This window comes from Nipponia nippon, unplaced genomic scaffold, assembly GCF_047370975.1.
Source record: "Nipponia nippon isolate SJK-2023a ecotype South Korea unplaced genomic scaffold, ASM4737097v1 scaffold_10, whole genome shotgun sequence".
Lineage (NCBI taxonomy): Eukaryota > Metazoa > Chordata > Aves > Pelecaniformes > Threskiornithidae > Nipponia > Nipponia nippon.
Window position 1 is genome coordinate 16,323,086 of NW_028262291.1, and position 22,031 is coordinate 16,345,116.

The 22,031-nt window shown below is 38.9% G+C and overlaps 2 protein-coding genes across 8 annotated transcripts in view; one reads left to right on the forward strand and one right to left on the reverse strand.

The window, feature by feature from the left end:
* KCNC1 (potassium voltage-gated channel subfamily C member 1) overlaps window positions 1-22,031 on the forward strand; it is a 137,551-nt gene that overhangs the window by 112,348 nt on the left and 3,172 nt on the right. Inside the window, exons 3-4 of one of the 6 annotated variants that reach the window (XM_009462758.2) lie at window positions 3,611-3,799; window positions 5,802-7,632. The exons of 1 other annotated variant lie outside the window; for it this stretch is intronic. In XM_009462758.2, coding sequence (XP_009461033.1) covers window positions 3,611-3,799; window positions 5,802-5,938 — 326 coding nt within the window. In that variant the 3' untranslated portion in view covers window positions 5,939-7,632. 4 more of the 6 variants (XM_009462741.2, XM_087745673.1, XM_087745671.1 and 1 more) reach the window with 4 other exon arrangements.
* The window catches only part of SERGEF (secretion regulating guanine nucleotide exchange factor), a 158,312-nt gene continuing 151,074 nt past the window's right edge, over window positions 14,794-22,031 (reverse strand). For both annotated transcript variants that reach the window (XM_087745674.1, XM_009463062.2), the window contains one exon: window positions 14,794-17,372. In XM_087745674.1, the coding sequence (XP_087601800.1) occupies window positions 17,256-17,372 (117 nt within the window). In that variant the 3' untranslated portion in view covers window positions 14,794-17,255. The remainder of the gene's footprint in view (window positions 17,373-22,031) is intronic.

Sequence of the window (22,031 nt, forward strand, 5' to 3'; positions counted from 1 at the left end):
GAATCAAAACCAGCAGCACTGGTAAAGTCACTATGACAGCATGCAACCATTTGCTATGACAAAAGATATGAGCCATGCAGCAAGTACATGGGCAGTCTCTACTGTGCTTCTCCACAATAAGCAGAGTATACTAATGCAAAATCCAGCAGTTCTTCTAAGGTTTTTTTTTTCTCAGAATCTCTCCTCCCCATTTTGAAATTCAGTGTTTGCTTGGAAACACCCGAGGCATTTTAATAGTACTTTTCTGCAAATGGAGATAGATGAGACAGGGAAAAAAGAAAGTGGAAACCACACAAACGAGGTAGTTGTGAAACAAACTACTCACCTGGGAGATCTGCTGAATACTTTCTTTAGCCTCTCAGCCAAATCTCTGCAGGAGAATGTTGAAAGCTGGTACAGTTAACTAGGTATTCACAGATAGGACAATCATGGAGATAAGGTGCCAAGCTGAGAGTCAGAAGATTTTGTTGTAAATAACCACTTACATAGCGGTGGGCAAGTCACTTCACTGCATGGTAGTTTTACCCATCTGTAAAACAGGGATGATAACATTGACTTTTGTTCATGAAACAGAACCTAAAAGAACAAAAAAATGCTATACAAGCCTAATTCAGATTCTGCTAGCAGGGACAGAAAGACTCATGTGAATTTGGTAGGCCAGAATCAAGCCTTAGAAGTTTTAAGCACATAGAAGTAGTTGTTATCAGTATAACTACACTGGTAGTCACTAGACAGTAATGGTTTCAGTAGATTTGTTTTATCTGGAGCTCTCTCAAAACCAAGGTCAATCTTGGAAAAAGCAAACATGGAAATTGAAACTTGAGAAATCAACCTAATGTAACATAATTTCATTCCATCTTTAGACCTCATTCCTGAAATTGTTCAGCATGTAGATCTGCTATGAAAACAGTGGGAACTTCTAACTGTGGGCTGATGACATCAGTGATGTTTTCTTTGTTCCCATAACAGACTAATCACATATTAAATATGTGATTGTCAAGTCCTACCTTCAGAGAATTAGGTGCTGCAGACAGTGGTTTGGAACACAACTACTCTACTTAACACTTACTTATATACACCAGCAAGAGATGCAGTCTTCTGTGCTGGTAATTTCTCTGCTTCCCAAATATTTAGCAAAATTGTCATTGTGGATTAGCATTGCTATTCAGAATATGATCCCTAAGGCGTGGCCCATGCATGGAATATTAAAGCGACATTAGTAGAACAATTCAGTGATTTGTCCATGTCTCCAGCTATTCTGTTCTCTTCCTATTGAATAGAAATAAAGCAACAAGGTTGTGGATTTTCAACAACAAGTATAGAGAAGAATTCATCAGTGCTAAGGGACCCTGAAGAGGCTGGAAGAGCAAGTTCCAACTCAAGTTGCTAGGGATGTATAATGCAGTTTAAGAAATTAATTCCAAGAAGGTCAGTTTTCTTGTCATTCAAGCACAACAGAGCCTGCAAGCTGCTTCCAAAAGGATCAATGGCTGTTACCAGTGAGCAGCCTGACCCACAACCACTCTGCTCAGAGGTGTTTTGAGCTCCACAAATGGACCAGTGCCCCCTCCATCACTAACAGTTTAGTTTGCAAACCCAGGCTCAGGTGTAGCAGTGGGAGTCTCAGAGATTTCAATGCAGAGCTCTGCTGACAGAGCTGCCTCCCTTATTTGAGGATTAGAGCCATCAGCTTGTAGTGGTAGAGGCTTATGAAGAAGCCCAGTTCTTTGCTCATCTCTGTGAGGACAGCAGCTCTCCCCAAACACAGTTAAGTGATTTTTAAATCAACAGCTCAGTACCTGCAATGTCACGGTTACTATGGCAGCCATGCCAGGTTTTTGTGCAAAGAGTGGTATTAAATAGCAGTGAATATTATGAACAGAAAGGAATTGCAATGCAGTGCAACCTTAAAACTTTAGAATCCTATTGAAATTAGTGTCTACAAGTATTAAAATGCACCTATAGCTTTTGCCATTTTTTTAAAATGTATTGAGAGACTTAATTATTTCATTGCTCACAAAACAAAACATTATTACCTCCCTCTTTGGGGAAATAATTGGCTAATTCTGCATGGAGAAGAAAGGAGGTAGAGGTGAGATCTGCAGAAAAGACTGTTTATGTTGTGACAAACCAGTGACATCTAAATAAAAGGCATAGAATGCAATTACTGGTGCATGGATAGATACATAGTTTGTGTCATATACATCTATGTGCGTATGTGCGTGTGCGTGAGCAAAGCAACAAATATAACTTGAGAAGGCTTTTGCCTACTACTCGTCTATGTTGTCCATCTGAAACCAGAGGATCAGAATCATATCTCCAAACCCTACCTAATGTATTTTTTCTTTTGGGCTTGTTTTATTACTTGGCTTTAAAACCATTGAAAAATAAATGACAGTATCATGTAGCGTTCAGAACAAGCTAGTATGCGAATCTGGAAGAGGCACTGAAATTAAGTCTATCTGTTGAGTTTGCCTTTCCTTAAAGACTTGCAGGACCACCCATTGCCTTACAGTGTCTAGGTAATAAGCATTGTGCAACCGAGGTGTAGGATGCTGCCAATACTGCTCAGTTAACATATGTCAGCATTGGTGAAACTTCAGAAAGCACATTTTGACTGTTTTTTCCTCCCTTCAACCAAAAAAACTCATATCGAGCTGTGCCATGTTTGGAGTATATTCTCAATACACTAATTTGCACTTTAAAACCCTAAAATAAATCCTACACTAAATAGCACTTTAAATTGTTTTATAAATGTCAAACAAGTCACGCAGAGAAAACATACTATTCTCAGTCTATCCTCATGGGAATGTGTGGAGCAAAATGGGCAAATCTGACAACCTATTTTCATCATTTACAGCCGAGAGTAAATTTTACTCTATGTATTTTCCAAATTCATGGCCTGCTGTAGTGTTTTCTGTATGTAGCGTCCCGTGCTGGCATTGCAACTACTGTATGTGTTTCAGAGGAGAACACCAGAAAATGGATTGCTTTTTTAAAAATCCACATTCTGCTGTCATATTTCCATATGTAACGTACGCTGTGTGTCTAAAACGTGTACATTCTGCACGACTGATACAGGAAATGCTATAACACAATCTGGGTAAATTCTGGGGAGTGGAAGAGCAGGAATTTTCCCCTCAGTAATACTGCACACAGGTATAAATCAGCACAAACAGAATATACTCAAATACTAAAACACAACTCACAGTCCACTGCCTCTCCAAAGCTCTGAGTGACAGTAGGCTTCATGACAAACAGGTCATTCATGCACCATCCGATGTCATGCAAAAACATAATCTGATTTCTAACCGCAGTCTTCTGCTCACAGGACTAGGAACCAATGCACGCCCGTTTCTGAAACTGCCCCTCTATGTGGAAGTACAGGTGGCTGCTGTTACACCTAACGCGATCACGTTTTGTTTCTCCTCCCACTTAACAGACTTTATTTTATTTTGGTGCAGTGCACATGAACGCAGTGTCTAGGACAGATGTGCTACCTTTTATAGTGTCGCTATAGAACTCTTTAGCTGTGAACCCTTAATTTGCAGCTGGAACTCTAATAAACAGTGCATAGTGTTTCAATAGCCTTCTGCTTATATGTTTGAAGATTCGAAACTGAATGGTGAGGTGGCCAAGGCGGCGCTGGCAAACGAAGACTGTCCCCACATAGACCAGGCTATTACGCCTGATGAGGGCCTGCCCTTTACCCGCTCTGGCACTCGGGAGAGATATGGACCCTGCTTCCTCTTATCAACCGGGGAATATCCCTGCCCGCCTGATGGAGGAATAAGAAAGGGTATGTAGCTGGGGTCCTGGAACCATGTAGTTAGCAACCGTTTTAAATAAATAAGAAAAAGTCAGCTGTAGCTGTAGCACGCAATAGTGCGCTTGCTGTAGAGATGCACGTTTGGGCTGGAAACCACCACCTGATGTCTGCATTTGGAGTTTCTAACCTATTTCTTTCAGAAAGAAAAGCCTGAGGAGCTGTAACTACCCCATGCAGCTATGCTAGGCAGTCAAGTCTTCCACCCCAGCTGGTGCAGTAAGCTTTAGTGGAGGATGCTCTACAACGTCCTTAAATTAGCCCATCCTCCAAGGAGAGGCCAATTAACATTTCATAGCAATGAATGTTTGCCACTTGGAAAGCTCACAGATCTTACCAGACTTTGAGGAGCACAGACTTGGAGGTGGCAGACAGAAAAGATAAAACACAAAAGCAAAACATCCTCAATAAATACAAAATGATTATTTGGCTACCTTAACAGAGCACTAAAACAAATTATTTGGATATACATAGCTGTTTAGTTCAACAGAGAAAGAGAAGCATACAAGAACATCTGTTAGCACAGGTGTCTTACAATTGGAAAATAATCCATCTAAAATCACTTTCCTTTCATAAATAAATCATTACTAGTTAGTTTCTCAGACTTCTGACAGCTACAGATCTCTCAGAAGTAACTGCATTTTAGTTTGCTAATGGTCAGAATAATCTATTTCATAACAGAAGTCAAATCAAATGAAAAAAAAACTTCCCTTCTTAAAATAGGCTGTTTTGTTTAAATAATATAACATGAGGAAACCATACAAACGAAAATTAGTTACATATATATGCATCAAAGTTGATAAGGAATGGAAAAATTGGAAAAGATATCTCTCTCTTCAAAATCAGTGTTTATCACTGGTGTACTGTATATAGTATATGATATAGTCAATATTTTAAAACTGCAAAGATTGTATGATGTAACCATACACTGAGTATGGAGTATAGAATTCCCATGTGCCATTGTATGATGGGCAATAGTTATAGTAAATGCCAGTTATAGATAGTGTACGTATTTATAAGTTTAAAGCTTATCATCAACAAAGATATAGTTGGACCACAAGACTTTCATATGAAAGTATATCCTCTAAAATTTACCTTTGTAGCAAAGCGTTTTACTTGATTCTGTATTGGATAAGCATTGGCCGTGTTCATTCAGCCTGGGCGAGTTCGGGTGGTTCCAGTGGATCAGGGGAACACTCCAAATGGCACATCCTTTGGGATGAGGAATGTATGGTTTTCACGATGCACTGCAACCGCCTCTCGTTACTGAATGAAACAGAGGCTGGTTGGCTAAAGAGTAATATATGTCAGCATATTGTTGGCCTGTTTGAAACACGTTGAGAGCATCTTAATTGTTGTTCCAACAGAATTTCATCCATAGTTTGTGCAACTCTCTGTACACTTGCTGAGCTGTTTACGTGCATGTCTGAAAAAGAAGGGGGGAGGGAGGGAGGGAAACCAAATGCATGCAATTTTGTTTTCTTTCTTTTTTTTTTTTTAATGCTGAGAACAAAGGAGTAGTATCTCTATAGCAACACAATAAATTTCATGAATTTTGCTGCCTTTTCCCCCTCCTGCCCCCAAAGATACCAGAAACCTTAATTTTGCCTGAGGTCAAAATGCATGAAGTGGAAGGGAGAGGTATGCGTGAGTGTATGATGGAGACATAGAAAATCCCTCCCACTGACTCTTCTTTTTTTTAGGGTACAACCATGTTGCTGCCTGTAGGATCAATTACATAGCCTGACCACCTTTGAGAAATGATGATTTTTTTTTTTTAATATATGTATATATATATTTTTTTTTAAAACTTGTTCTGCACTTCAAAGGCCTTCTGAGTTATGTTGCAAGTGATACTACTCTCGGCATGTCTGTGCATGCAGATGCTATTGAACTGGCTACAATGTTGACCTCATTCTTAGTCCATTCTGTCATTGATCCAATGCTGTACTTTGCATTTTTCTTTTAAATGAAGGTTACGAAATGTCACGGAGCCTTAACAGCATAGCTGGCATAAGTGGAAAAGCGATAGGATTATCCTCAGTGTCTGCGCCCTACAGCTCTCCTAGTCCAGTGAGACGTTCTTGGTCTCCCATCCCATCTATTTTGTAGCATGGATCAGTAGCAGAGAATGGTCTAAAAAGCTTTATTTTCAATTAGCCTATGCTATGTTGCATATAATCCAGGTGACTAAGTCTGAAGATGCAATGTCTCACAGTAGCACCTGCTGGGAATGGTGTTACTACTGATGCTAGGTGACAACACTCCTAAATAGCACTCAGATGACAATAGGCAGGCATTTACGTAGTACTGGTGGGCCATACGTGCTGCATGGTATCAGTACATAGGATGAAGGGTAGATGCACCAGATAGTTTCCTTCCTGGTGCATCCTGCTAGTATATGCTTATTTTGGCTAATGGTGGATCTACTGGCTCTGTATGGAATGGGTTAGGCATTTAGTCGATGCTGAAACATGCCAACGACGGAAGATTTTGCTTTTCTCAGGATATTTTTGAGCCATAGGAACCCTGCAGGAGTTTGAGCAAACAAGCACAGTAGGATGAAACTTTGCATGGGCGCCTATTTTAAGCTGAAAGCAATACTCAGACACACTGTAGAGAGGTCTCAGTCTGGCTGACTGCATGGAAAAAAAAAAATCCTGTTGAAGAAGAATATGGCTGCCTCTGCATGTAGCTATTTCACCTTTTCCTCCTTCCTTTAAAACTAAGATGCCAAGCTTGATGTGAAAAGCGCAGGGAAGAAGCTCAAGTACTGATTGTATTCTTTACATGCAGATCTTTGCAAAGAAAGTCCAGTCATTGCTAAATATATGCCAACAGAGGCAGTCAGAGTGACCTGACAAGGAGAGATGGAGATGAACATTGATGGCTAATAAACATCTGTATGGAACTGTGCAGGCATAGAAGACCTTCTCATTTGGACAAAGTTAACTCGCTCCATGCAGGTTTTATGGATGATTCTTCGTGGTTTTGGAGTTGTACTAGAGATGCAGGCTTTTTCTACGGCCAAAATGTAACAAAACTGTAGAAGATCATTTTTTTTTTTAATCTATTTTTTTGTTCCATAGCATGAATTGCATGAAGACAAAAATTTAAAAAAAAAAAAAAAAAAAACCAAAAAACAAGAAACACTGCAAATGTATGATTAAGGAGAAAAAAAAAGCAAAGTTATATATTTTCTTTCAAAGCTCTTTACTTTTACATACATTGTTGTAGCCAAAATGTAAAACATTATAAAACTGTACATTTCTTTGCTATGGATCGCTTCTTTTTGTATACAAGATACAGAGTAATGGTTTTAAAAAGTGCAATCAGGCAGTCATCGGTCATATTGACCACGCCTTCACAGTTCATCACACCGACATGGAAATCAAGAACTTTTAATCCAACTACAAGTGTATAAAAATAAGAAAAACTTTTTCCTGTCTGTTTTTGTTGGCATGCTTGTGACACATGGGACCTTCCTTTGGACCTGACAGTAACAGCTGGTCTACATTTAATTTTCCAGCTCTGGTTATGTTGTATTTTATTGATGTATAGATCCAACGTAAAGACCCTTCATAAATTGTTCATATTAAGTAATCAGTATGAATTTTAAACAAAAGAGGTGTTATTTTAAAACTGGGACTTATAGTACAAAATCAGGAAAATACTCAAGTATAAATGGTCTCAAAGTTTAAAAAACAAGACAACAGCATTGTATGCAATTTAGTACTGAGTAAAATGCATGCACAATGTTATGCAAAACAATTCTAGCATGAAATAAATTTTGTATCATGGTTTCAGTGCCTGCTGTATAGTGTAAAGGGGAATCCTTTTCTGAAGCGACCAGGGGTTTCCAGAGACTTGCTTCTAAAATCTTGAATAAATACAGTGTTCTCAACAGAAATGTAGGAGAAAAGCTTGGTATTGCTTTGGTTCTACAATGCTAATTTTGGTTAGTAGATAATAAATGAAGCCTGCAAACACTTGATACAACCAATGTCTGAAGAATTCACACCATTAGTAACTTTACGACGGAAGATTAAAAAACCCTATAATTATCTAGGTATCTTCCTTTTCCCTCCTCAACAATAATAAAAGTTTGTCTTTTTAGCTGATTAAATGAATTCAGTTTTTCTTACTTCTTTGGGCCCCGTCCTTCACTTGTTCTTCACTGAGCCACAGCAGTCCACCTGATACGAAACTCTGGAAGAAATCCAGGTGTCTGAGTTGCACTTTATTTGCCACACAAAACATGCAGCAGTAAGAACCGAGAAATGCAATGGGATTAAATTTCACTTTAGATGCTACAAATGACAACTACGGACTATGTGTCAACAACATTCTAGTTGCATGAGCATTTTTGGTAAAGTACTTCTATAAGGAAGGATACACCTTTATCCTCGTGTGAGGAACTTCAAAGGAGCTGGCAACCTTCTAGGCAAGCGATGGCATCTGAGACTGCTGATGAGAACGGAAATGTAAAGGAATAGTATCCCTATGGTCTGGAGGAAGTAGAGATAAAACCCCCCAAAACCAGAAGAAACACTTATGGCTCTGGTAAGTGCTAATTTCTAAACAAAAAACCCAGAACTGCAGCTGAACCTTGTCTTCACAAAACTCCACTCCAAAAGGAAAATCAAGGAAGACCTCAAGCTATGTTTTAGGAATAGAAGAAAGGCTGATAATCTCAATTTGTACATAGTCAGAAAACTCCTTTGTAGTCCTTGATGTAGCACTATGTACTTGATTTCTACTTCAGTTGACTATTCTTTCTCCCAAGAACTATTTTTCTCCCACTGTTTTCTATGTTGTTATTCTCAGCTGATAAATGGGCAATTTCTTACCTCCAGAGGTAAGATCAGGTTAATCCAGGATCCAAAAGTTGCCTAATGAACAACTTTTCCTCTTTTAATGTATTAAAAAATCCAGAAATAGATTTATCTGCCCCATTTTTTATTTAACACTAACTCAAGGGCTCAGCATCAATGCTGCTCAAATTCTCCATTACCATAAGGAATACTAACAATTCAGCCCTGTAAATCCCACGTAGGTCTTCCCCTTCCACTGCACTTTGCATATATATGAGCCTTAGCTAACAGGTTGGGTACACATGCCCTAAGGCAACTGTCATTCTGTGCCACTTTTTACATCTACCAGTCCCATTTTCATTTAGGTACTCCCCTCAGCTGATTGTGATTCGAGGTAACTGTGTCTTTTGGGTGACTTCTATAAACCCTTCAGAAACAGAACAGCACTTCCCATCCACCGCCCTTCAGGAGATGCTCTAAAGCTTGAGGTCCCACCCCAGAATTCCCCTTGCACAACAGCGGCAGCTCTGACAACACAGAGAAAGAGGGAGACAACTGGAAAATTTCAGGAGCTGTTGCACTGAATCCTGACACTGAATCCTAAGAGAAATTTACCACATCATCCCAGCTGCCTTACATTTAAGGAGCTTTTGCTGGGCTATTACGATTAAAACATTAATTCCTTCAAGCCTGCCCACTCCCACTACAGGAGGTATATGTCTTGATTAAAGCATTAGAACTATACACATGGCTAGATTCTGACCTCAGGCTTGCAATAATGCCACCGACTACTTCTGACTTCACACCATCGTAAGAGCGGAAGCACGTTCTGTAGTTCACTTACACTCTGCCTAATGAACATCCAGGTTTCTTCCTCTGCAAACTCAGCTTTCAGCAATGGACCCCTGGCTATAGGACCCGATGCTAGTCCTTCATCTGAACCCGCTGGCAATTAGTGGTTCATTACTTGCTAGTATTAAAAGCACACATCAACCACACCTTCTACTGACTGCATGAAGGTACTCGTTTTTTCTGGATCAACCTGATGTGTCTCCACAACTACAATTTCAGACAGCAAGGATCTGAGAAGTGGTTTCTGTTCTCTCACTCCAACAAAAAAATCTAGCTAATACAGCTGTGATAACAGTCAAGCGCAGCAGTCATTAATCTGGATAAAGTGATTTTTCACATAAATTGCCTTCTCTCTCCTTAAAGTTTCACGGCCAAAAGGAAAATACATCACTGAAACAAATGGCTGCTAGGAAAAAGGAGCAGGCTGAAATACAGAAGAGAGCAAGCAGGGTTAAGGCAAGGGCATTCAGAAAGGAACTGAGCACAGAGCTGCTTAAAGAAAAAGATATCCTGAAAAAAAAACCAAGTGCAATTATTACTCTGCCAGTTTGCATATCCTTTTCATAGTTTCAAAACAAGGCAGCCTACCTCTCTGCTTTCCATATATATCCTGGAAGCAACTTTGTCTCTGAGCTCACACACAAACTAACTTCATTTCATGAAAACGTGCTTAAATTATGCAGGTTATTTTTAAGTCACTCACTTATTTGAGTGTAAAATACCTGTCTGTTCAGAAGTCCCAAAGCATCTGCATTTATCTAGAACTGTAGGTGCAACATTTCTCTCTTAGGGGAATACAAATGCTTATTTACAACCAAAAACAATATTTGAATTCAAATTGTACTTCAAGTTAGAGAATAGATCCAGAACTGCATCTCTTAACTTTATTTCCTTGCAAATGCTTTAAAACTAAGCTCATTCATCTGCCCCCATGGAAAAGATATATTCCTTGGTTCAGGCTGACAAAGCCAGATTTTCAACCCTCAGCATTCACTTGAGCATTTAAAAAACTTTATGCAAGTACATAGGTCCAAACATCTCCAGATACCAAATATTAAGAGCGCGTGCTCCAAGGCTTCCATTGGTTTCTCTGCTGCCCATGGAGCACAGGTTAGATATTCCATAGTCAGCAAAAGCCACAGGTTTGCAGTTGTATTAGCTCAGATATCACTCTAAGGTACCTGCACAGCTTCTGGACCCAAGGGCTTAGCAGGGACAACACAGTCTATGCAGAGGCTGCTGACGGTGAGTCACACCAGAATGAAGAGGAGACACATGGCTGGAGGCCAAGCAAATAAGCTCAGGAGGAGCCATGCTTTGTGGTGGTGCTGTCAGTGCAAGTGGGTGACTGGAGAAGAGGCAGCAGTAGCACAAGAGGTGGGAAATGAGGAGAAGGACACAGGATGAGTCTGGAAAATGGGTTATGCAAGTAGGAGGGAGGGGAGCATATGAGGAAACAAGAATCAGTGGGGGGGGGGGGAAGAAAGGAGAGAGGGAAGTAGTAGCAGTGAGCCTTACCTAAAAAAAACATGAAGGACCACTAGCCTAGAAGGTAGAGCCTTGGCCTGGGACTCAGGAGACAGGAGTTTTATTCTTGGCTCTGCTGCGGACATGCTGGGTTACCTTGGTTGGGGCATTTCAATTTTTTGTGCCTCAGCTTCTGTTCCTGTGACATTATCCCCTTTTTAAAGTGTTCCGAGATCAAAAGAGGAAAAGCAGGATTTTAGTAGGAATAGTTATTATAATCTGTCTACTCAGAATTAAGGCACCAGAGGACAGAAGCGCCTCTCCATTATTTAAAGAATGCCATGTTTCCTTGTCTGTAGAATAGCACAATGCCCCTATAGGAATCCCTTTTCTTTTGTACTTTAAAGCAGAGGATTATTATGGAAAATGATTAAGCACCCACACAGTTAAAATGACAGAGCATTTTCATTACTGATTGGTAACTCCTCTGCTGCCCTAATTTAGGTACCACACATCTTCATGCATTCAAATCAGTTAAAAACAAAACAAAAACTAAACTCATTTGACATTTGCAGTGAAAAAATAAAATCATGTCAGAACATAAAAAAATCTCCCAATTCTTAGCGCCACTTCTAAATATAAAAAAAAAATATGTAAAAATGCAGAGTCTTATAGCAAAGTGTTCACCTATGCTTAAGAGATTATGATGATCAGGGAGTACTGGAATCATGTTGAACTGAAATTCTGCAATTTCCACTGACAAAGTCTTGATCCCAAACCCTGCAGACAAAACTCCCCCCAAGATTGCATTGTATCTGAATAACAAGGTGGTCCATAGGCAAAGCAACCTGGAAATAGATGAGAGAGATGAAATTGATTAATTGATTTCACACAGGAAATTAATTAATTGATTTCACACAGGAATTGGATGTAGACTTGACCCCCTCCCAGTCTGCAAAGGCTCGTCTGAAAATGAATCGAAATCTGACTTGTCACAAAATAAAAATGCCTAGGGAAGTTTTGCAAAATAAACGTCACCTCTGAATTTTCTCATCCCCACAGCCAGTTTTTATTCAGGAATAATTACTTTATTGCTCTTGTTTCTAATCAAGCTGAAAAATGTTTTTTCCCGGTACTCTAAATTTATGCTTCCTCACTCTCCCACAAGGTAACACGTGGTTCATCCAGGTCATGATTCAAATACAGAGACCATTTTCATTGCTGAGTATTTTCAGTCACATTCTCTCTTCTCATGTTCTACAGAGGCACCGATAAGTAAAAACTGCCTTTGCATTAAAAACAGGTGAATGCAGAGACAACTGACAGATGAATCTGAATGAAATGCACAAACAGCTAAAGAATGTGCCTTACTTCAGTCCTTTCAACCTCTAAATGGGTTACAAAAAACCAACGGCTTTACACAGGCAGTTTCTCCATATTAACTTCAAAGGCACATATGGTAAACACCTCCCTTTACAGTTATTTTTTGGGACAGTTGTCCAACAGAAGGCCATTTCCATACAACCAAAGCATTTTAATTCAAGGCTATTAAATCATTCTTTCTAACATGGAGCAAAACATCTATGACCAACATTTATCAGGAATTAAGAATAGCACAAAAGCTAAAAGAAAAGAACAAAGCATGTACTACCTCTTTTTTTGCACATAAATCAAGATATGGATCCATCAAAAGTTCAAATGACCAATTATTTTTGTGTCAGCTAGAGTTTTCAGCAAATTCAGTGTAAGCACCACTTTTCTACTGTGCACATTTTTAAGTGCAATCAAAACCACACAAGATGATTCTCTGCCACAGACTGCATCCATTCCCAGCCTTTCGGAAGCAAGACTTATGTTTTCTGCTTCAGTATTTTCTTCTTCCCTTTACAAAATTTTCAGTTGCTCTGAACTATAAGCTGGTAGTAAATACCACAAGCATGACTCAAACACTGATAAAAAATTCTGGAGCCTTTTTTAAGAAAATATCTAGCTAAAAGAAAAAGCACAAGACTTGCCATATGCCATAAAAATGTCAAAATTGCTAGGAGAACACAGGGGACTTCTTGGTGAAAACATAACATTGCAATTTCAGTGACAAAGATCTGTCATCATCTTGATTTCTAATACAGGGGAAAAGGAAGAGGAAGTCCCAAAATTACTTAAGTCTTGTTTAAATCACATCCAGAGTTCATGGAATTTAATGGAAAAAATAGTAAGTATTTGGTTAAGTGCTGGACTAGGTCACATGCCTGATCTAAAGACTTCTGAGACTGGAAGGTGAGGACAGATGTTGCTGTTCCAACTGAAAAGAACTGGAAATTTCAAGACATTCTATGAATAAGAAAGAAAACTCATTGCAGGTCAATATTATTATTAATAAACAGTGAGAGAGGGAGAACATCCAAGAAATAGAATAGCTTGTCCCTCATCTCACTTCCACCATACCGGCAGGCTGGAATGCTGGTGTCCCTGTGTGATTATTCAGTCTTCAGGACCTGTATCTTGAATATGTCTTCCCCCTCCACCCTCCTTTTCTGCTATGTTTTAGCTGACTACGTCAGGCTCTCTACTGTCATTCATATAAATGTTTTTCCACTGTAACCTTTCTCCTGTACATTCAAACTGATCTCCTTCATGTGTTTTCCATCCTCATCTTTAAGTCTTATTACTCAAAAAAGTCATATAAAGCAAAGTCAAATCACATTCTTCCCCTCTCCCTCTATTTCTCTGTGCTCAGCCATGCAGCTGAGCAAAACCTCCCATCACTCATGCAGAAGTGACCTTTATGGAGGTTGCAGATGGCAAGAACTAGTTAGTCACCAACAGAACTGACAACATGCAGACAGAGGAGAGAAGCCAGTGTCATGTAAGAAGTGGTGACTGGGCAAACGGGAAGAAAGGCAGGACTGAATTTTTCTGTCAAATGAACACACTTCAAATACAGGGCCCAGCATTCTAAGCAGAAAAGCATCAAGTCACTCTGGAATGCTACACGAAGTCAAATAACATCAGTGACTGCCAAGTGGCCTAAACAAATCCTCCAAGAGACAGAAACTTCTGACACAAAACACACATCTTCCTACCAACATTCTTTAAAAAGGAACAGGAGTGTCTTGCACAGGTGCACATGGAGGTTGCATGAATCACAACTGCAGATCTCCTAGGACTTGAAACAACAGAAGTACACACAACAGCTTCTTTCTCCCCCTCCACCCAAGAGCCTGACAGCTCTCTGGACTGAAGGTCAACAGTTCACAACTTGTTCTCCACCAAAGCTGTGATATTAAGTTCACCTTTTCCCCCTCATGAATGTCAGCTCATTGGCACGTTTCCTTATTTTCAGAAAATGGGAGGGAAGAGCAGCTGCACAGACACTTGCTTACCTTGTTCCAGTGGCTTTTATATATATAAAACAAATCTTGTCAGTTTATCTGCATCTGAATGTGAACGCAGAATGCTTACATAAAACGCTTTCTTTGTTTAGCACTGAAGACCTGCATAAAAACGTCTGTCTTTGCGTGCACTGCAGAAGCATCGACATAGCATGCTGGCTCTGCATTTTGCCTTGCAGAGACTGACCTTCTCCATCAGGACATCAACAGGCGACAGCCACTAAGCTCTGGACACCAGCAAGGAAGGGGGTTTCTTCACTTGATTAGGAGCTTTTCACTGTGTCGCCCTTCCTTACAGTAGAAAGCCTTAGCTGATTTTGTACAATGTTTTATTCTGCAAACAAAGCATAATGACATACAAACCAGCGCATTCATTTCTGAATGAATGAGCAACAACTTGTTTTTGACATTCAATCATGTACCATCCTACAATGAACTATTATTCACTCTTCATACTACAACAGCATCTAGTGACCAACGATTTAGTACGTCAGGCTCTCAAGACAAGTCATTACTTCCCAAAGTTTTCAATCGATATGGGCAAGACAAAGGAGAGAAAATGCAGTTCTCGCCCTTTCAAAGATGAAGATCAGATGCAGATATGAAACACAAGTTCAGGACCAGGAACAAACCAAAGTACTCCTTTCTTTCCTCCTTATCACCCCAAATCGTTCTTTGCGTTTCCCAAAGTGTGTTCGTGTTACAGATGTGAAAAAGTGAACAAAGTTTCAAATAACCAAGTCGCATTTATTTGTTACATAATTTGTTGGATTCCTCGGAAATGAACTGGAGCAACAGCATGCACAGTCAAAATACGCTCAGTACAGTAACCCCTATGTTACAGGGCACACATATGAGCTGTGATTATTCAAGGAACAGAATTATTTAGAGGGTATGATCACTGAAACAAGATAACATGTTTATTCGGTACACAGATTTTGGAGGAAAACAAAGGTAGAAACCTCAGACAGAACCACCAAAAAAAGCCTGAGAACTGTTCAGTGCGTATAACAGAGAGGCTGCAGTATCAAGAAAACGGCATCGAGGAGAGTTAATAAATAGCAACTTAGATAAGTAAAAAGTGCAAGAGGTCACAGCCTCGAACAGCGTATTGCCATGAAGAACCACAACCAACACATGGATTAAAAAACCCACTTTACAATAGAAGTCTAATTCTGCACTTTTTGCAGAGGACCCATTTGATTATTCTTACAGATTCTTTCAGTAATACACTTGTTATAATCAGCTTCATAGTCAGTTCAAGTTTCTCCTCCATGGAATAGAAAAAGAAAACGCCTTTGAAAATTAGGCCATGAACTATAACTGCTGTAAAACCAAGTGGGGGAAAAACCCTCACAGCCCATATTACCACCTTAATTCCTCCCTCGTCATGTGTAAGTTGATACATCATTAGAAAGTCTTCCTGTCCTATTTCCTAAGAGCCCTTCTCTGAGTATTTCATAATTCTGTAAGACTTCTTCCCTGGCAAGTCTGCTTTAAAAATTAAACCACTGTTTAGGTCTCATTAAAAGGTGCATTTACCACACAGTAGTATTCTCTATATTTAGAATTTGAAATACATCAAATACCACAGCAAATCTAACTATCGTGGGTGGTAAACATCCAGTTTAATGGCACCCACTGTATTTGTGTAAAAAAACAGTTTTATAAATAGCTTCCAAAATTCTGCTCAACACAGGCAGCTAATAATATGTGAAGATAATTTACACGTTTTCATTTCTCTGACCAAAACAGGTAGGCCTACATTCTCTGCCAAGCACTCACCTGGAACAAGTACTGTGGGCATGCTCTAAACAGTAACTCAGCTGGGCTGCAAAACAGATGTTAGAACTAACCTGAAATTATCAGGAGCATTCTGGTCTGCCTTTTAGACTGGAGAACTTGTAAAAACCTTCTGTTTCGATTTTGATGTCTTCCTATTCAAAGGCAGCTGGAAACACAGGAACTATGTCGGATCAAACTGTCCGCAACAGCTACAAGTGACTTATGCCCTTTGACAAGAACTTTTCTATTGTTTCCAAGAGCTCTTAGAATTTTTTCTTCCCTAAGCAGTAGCTTCAGAAACTTCAGGTTTGGTTTGCAAGTTAATGATTATTCATGCAGATCTGCATCCCTGTAAATCTATAATAACCTGATGTCTGGCACAGAAGAAAATTCCTCAGCAATATTGCTCCTTTCAGTTTAATCAAGGTATAGCTAGTTCAGAAGGGCCTCGTTCTCCCCTTTTGCCAGCCTTCTAAATTACATCTGCTTTTTTTTTTTTTAAATCTTAATCTTCTGTTTAAAATGTGTGTATGCATCTATTTATGTTCACTGGCATTTCTCTGTGATGCAAACTGGATTTTCTGAGATGCTGGTAGCTCACAACTCCAGTAGAAGTTGGCAGGCACAACACATGCTCATCATGACATAAAGATACAATAATAAAAGACCAGAATAGGCCCTATGTCTCCACCTTCTCAGACCATTTCCTCAGACTGAATTTAGACACCAATGACAAGCAATTAAGCAGTCAGTTTCTTCCTCAAAGACTTCTCAGAAGAACCAAGAAAAAGTCATTCTTTCTTCCATGGCATTGCATCAAGACAAAATTTTTGTCATTCTATCTCTGGGTAAAAAAGTCAGTTCCTGTGAAAAGGACCCGTGAAATAATTTTTAAAATATTGTAGTTTTTGATGCATACTAGTTCCTTTTAGTCTTAGAAAAAACAACTTTGCACTTTCCAACACATGATTGTGTTAATCATGGGCAATCCTCTTGTAGCACTTCTGAGCTACGCAATCCAAAGATGTCCATCCACATCCATGATGCTATGATTTCAGGTGTGCTGAGTCTAACATGGACTTTGACAAAGAGCCATGGAGTGTCCCGCCCCGCATCCAATTAAGATCTCTTTTGCATAACCAAGAGCTTTGACTGGCTTCGGGACATGAACATTTGCTTCTGTGCCATCACCACACATCCCATGTTCGTTCCATCCCCAAGAGAAGCACTGGCCACCTAAAAGAGAGGATACAAAATATAGAATAAAGACCACAGAAACACAACAGCTTTTGTTAGTTTTGTGCAGCAGATTTGTCAAGTCGTCATCTAATTAGGTTCTAAGAAATTCTCCTGAGGTGGGGAAAAATGTTCTGGTTCTCTTGAAAATGTAAATAAACCCGAATGAATTATTCTCTATCTTGTTCCGTATTGTTAACAACACAGGAGAGATTAAAATAACAAAGACATTCAAAAATCACTTAGTAAATACACGGTTCAGTATTTATACAGAGCCCACAGAAATCTCTCCGCATTTTAAAGACCTTCCCTGAAATGATGTGGAATCTCTGCCTTTCAAGTTCCCCCTAGTAAGCAAAACTATCACGAACCAAGCCCAGTGACTTTAATCATTCACAGCATGATCTGTAGGACTGGGGAACACAGAGTCACAGAGCAGTCAAATTACACTGCATTCCTACTTTCAAGTTCACATCTCACCTTCTTCCTTTAAATACAAGTCTCCAACACCTTGCCTTACTCTTAATCATCCTACCTCTTCTGCTTGCTTTGACATCATTTCACTGCTTTTATTATCCTTATTTTCCCTCATTATTATTTATTTTTGTAACATCTACTCTTTTATATCCCAAATCATGATCCATGTATTATTATTACTCTTTCTTGAAGCATAATATGTAAATTTTGTTCTATAAATGGCTGGCATAATAAAAAATCCACCAAAAAACTCTCTTATTCTGAACTACAAGAGATATTTCTTCCCTATTTTCTATTCTTTATTTGGCTGTCACAGACTGTGCCTGTGAATTTCTGTAATAAAAAAGAAAGCCATCCTGCAATATAATCATGTTTCTGATGCCATTGTTATTTTTGAAAAGCAGCAGGTATTAACAGCATGAAGTACCATTCTGGAGTCCAAATAATGAGAAGAAAAGTGCCAAAATTCACAAAATCCAATCCCAATCATAATTCTAAAATAATTTTACTTTTCACAATTCAGAAACAGATTATTGCAAAGACCATCTTTCTCTCCTGCAAATCCAGTAACATTTCATTGTTGTCTGTTTTCTTTACATATTAGTATATTAAAGTTCTCTTCTGTAATTAAGTGTAAACATTACTAAAGTCAGATGTAATTAAACAATGACCTTTAATTTCTTTTACAATCTTTAAGGCAATGGAACACAACAAAATGCCACTAGAACACCACAGTAGGCTAGATACATCTCACCTAATACAGCAGTTCCGTTATTCTTATCTTAGAAGGCACCAGATTTTCTCATGACTACGCATGTGCAATATTGGCAGCCCAACCTATATCACAAATGCACATACACGTGCTGCAGAAAAGTACCAAAAAGTAAATGTGCAACATATCCCATTTAAATATCAACAGATCAGAACATCTAAGAGGTTAATTGGAATTTTTTTTTTTTTTTTAAGTTTCCAGGTAAAAATATTTATGTAAATATTAACAAGCAGGAAAAAGACATCACAAACTGAGACTAAAGACACTTCACAGAACAAATGATTCTCATCACTATCAAGTCAGAAGTCAGGAAATCTAAAAGACAGAGAATTATTGTTGTGAAAATAAAAGGTATACTATAGCACATCTGCCTGTAGAAGATTTAGAGAAAGGCTTCTACATTAAAAAAGCCAGATGCTAGGTTTCTGTCAGAGAAAAAAAGAACTTGCAGAAAACACACAGAGTCCATTTCTTTGGTAATAACGTACTAACAAAACTTGGAGAAGGGCTGGGCAAAATGACTGTGGTGACACCAGCCAGGAAGGAACAAGCAGCTATGTGAATCACTGGCACAAAAGTTGAAGTCAATGAAGATCGAAGATAATGAAGCACCTATTAAAAAAAATTAAATAGAAGGAATATCTGCAGAGTTAAGAAAGGTCTTCATTAAAGGGAACTAACGGCTAGCCTCTGGACAAAGGGCACCATTTCATTTCAGTTCTTTCTCCTTCCCCCACATTCCCCACCCACCTCCCTTTTGTTTGTTTGTTTGTTTTCTTTTTCATTGCTTCTATTCACAGTTTATTGCTGATAAAAACCCCCAACACAGCCCCAGCAGCCCTACAAGCTTTCATGAGAAAATTCAGTTTTTATGCCTGTGCCAGGATCCTTCCCAGGATGAAAAACCATTAGAATGATGTGTATTAATACAGCTACAAATTGCTTCTAACTAAATTTAAAACAAGCATTGTAGCATGTTCTCAAACCAAATGATTTGTGTTTGGTGAGGTGAGCAGGGAAAGTTGCTCCATGTCACTGGTTAAATGAAACAGCACAATACATCGCATTCACCTTTTCCCTTTTAAAACATAAATACTCAAAGTACAAACGAAACCACAAAACTCACATGACAACACAGCATAATCCCAAGGGAATTTCACTTGAGTTCACAGTCACGCTAATAAAAGTCTAGAGTAAGACTATGCAGGTTTTTTCCCCAAACATTAAATATACAAAAAGTGGGGAGAAAAAAAAAAAACTTAACAAATCTATCTGTTTTGGTCACACAAAACAAGAAGGGGCTACTGCCCTCCTTCTATTTGCAATAATTATCTAGGCTTTTTTCAAGATAGCTGAAATGACAACTGCAAGCCACAGGTTGATTAAACTGGAGAAAAGTACTTCTAGGTAAAATAAAGCTGCAGCATATTGGACAGAGGACAGGATTCTGGGGAAAGTAGATAATTTAGAGTCGCTCCTCATTGCCAAGTACTCTGTTCTTCAGATGAGAAGAATCAATGATAGCAAATAAGATGCTCTGGGTGAGATTCACTGCACTTAACTTCAGCCACCTAAAAATCAAGCAACTTAGTTATAGATCATTATCCTCTAGTTTTCCTCAAGAGCCAATGGATTCATCTACATCTCTCCAACAGGCAATTCATCTTATCCAAACACTGGTGTCAAAATCAAATCTATCTCCCTCTGATGACTATAGAGGGAGACCAAGTGATTGTCTTAGCCTAGGGATATCAGTTTTAAACAGCTGAAGACAGGTTATGATAAATCACATCCTTACAATCGGTCTGAAGGTAAAGCAAGGAAAACTGGAAACAAGGAAGCTACAAATATCACTGCAGCCTAGTTTCAGGCTACAAGCAGTCTGCTTCTAAACCAGCCTGTGCTCTGGAGGCTTACCACTGAAATCTTTAAAAGCTTGTCTCTTTTCTGCTTCTCCTCTCCCACTCTTCCAACCACAGAAACAAACAGAAGTTGGCTTTAAAGACAATCCAAGTATCTTGAAGTCAAGCTGTTCATCAGACAGCTTCACATTTTAAGGATGTGTTAAAATGTTTTAGTACAGCTCTACTGTATAGGCTCTATACTCTTAGCGATACTCCACAATACCTCAAATTATTATTATTATTTTTTATCCTTAAATTAGTGCTACTCTATAGATGGTTATAGATAAAGTTACAGTAGGCAAGAGATCAGCTCAGGGCAAGTCAAATGACTTTAAACAGCATCGGGGCTGGACCACAAACAAAATTCAGGTGTCTCAGCTATCCCCCCTTGACTATACGAAAGCATTCAAAACCTCACAAGGAACAATGTAACACTACAACAGAAGGAGATTTAGCCCATACTTCTCCAAAGACACAACTGAATAAGTCTTCCTATTTTTTCAGGACATCTGGCAATCCAGGGTGTCATGTAAAATAAAAGGAAAGAAATATCCCTCTAAACTTTTGTATTTTTGTTAGCAACAATTCTGTCATTAGCACAAAAGATTTGCAATTTTAGTATATAAGAAACAGGGTTGATACCAATTCTTTTCTGCAGAAAAACATGGAAACGTATTAGTAACTAAAAGGAAAGTCTAAACATTCTGCAAAATCTTATCAAAGGCAAAGTTTGGTAAATGGAATATAAGATGACATGATCCCAAGACATTATATGGTACCTCCAAAAGTAGAAAACAACTAAGAGATTCATATAGTGCCAGTTTTATTATGGAGCTACATTTATACCCACATTTTCAAGGAGCAAGCTGTCATGCACTCCCAGCAGCCCATCCAATTGCTGCTGGAGGTGCTCAGGACCACAACCCTCAGAAGTAGGCGTCTGACTTTACAGTGAGCAAGCTGGACAAAAATCACAGGCATTGCAGTGCTAACACAATATACAGATAGGAAACAACATACATTTTTTTATATTAAGTACAAAGTCATGGTGCTAAAAACATGCTGATTTCAAAGTTAGCCTCCAGTCAACAATCTGTCCTCGCTCCACCTTTACATCATTAGTAGCTCTTCTTAGGCAGCAGACCTAGACCACTCAGTCCCCTCCTCAGCAGTGGTTTTACACAAGTGAAAAATCAGATGACTTCAGGTCATGCATCTGTTGTTCATCCTGGTACATGGACAGAACAACTTCCAATGGCCTCAAACAGCTACTCATAAAAAAAGTATGAAGCCTGCATGATAGGGACTTCTCTGACTTGGTGCTCTAAACGAATATCTTACGTGAATTTTTTTTTATTTTTTTTTTATTTTTTTTTTTTACAGCAGAAGCAGCGTCTTGTTAGTCGGACCTCCTCTCTGCTTATACTTGTATATTGCGTAATACAGCAGGGACTTCAAACTGGGTCACGGCCTCAAGGCCAATGGTCAAAATATCCAATTACAATA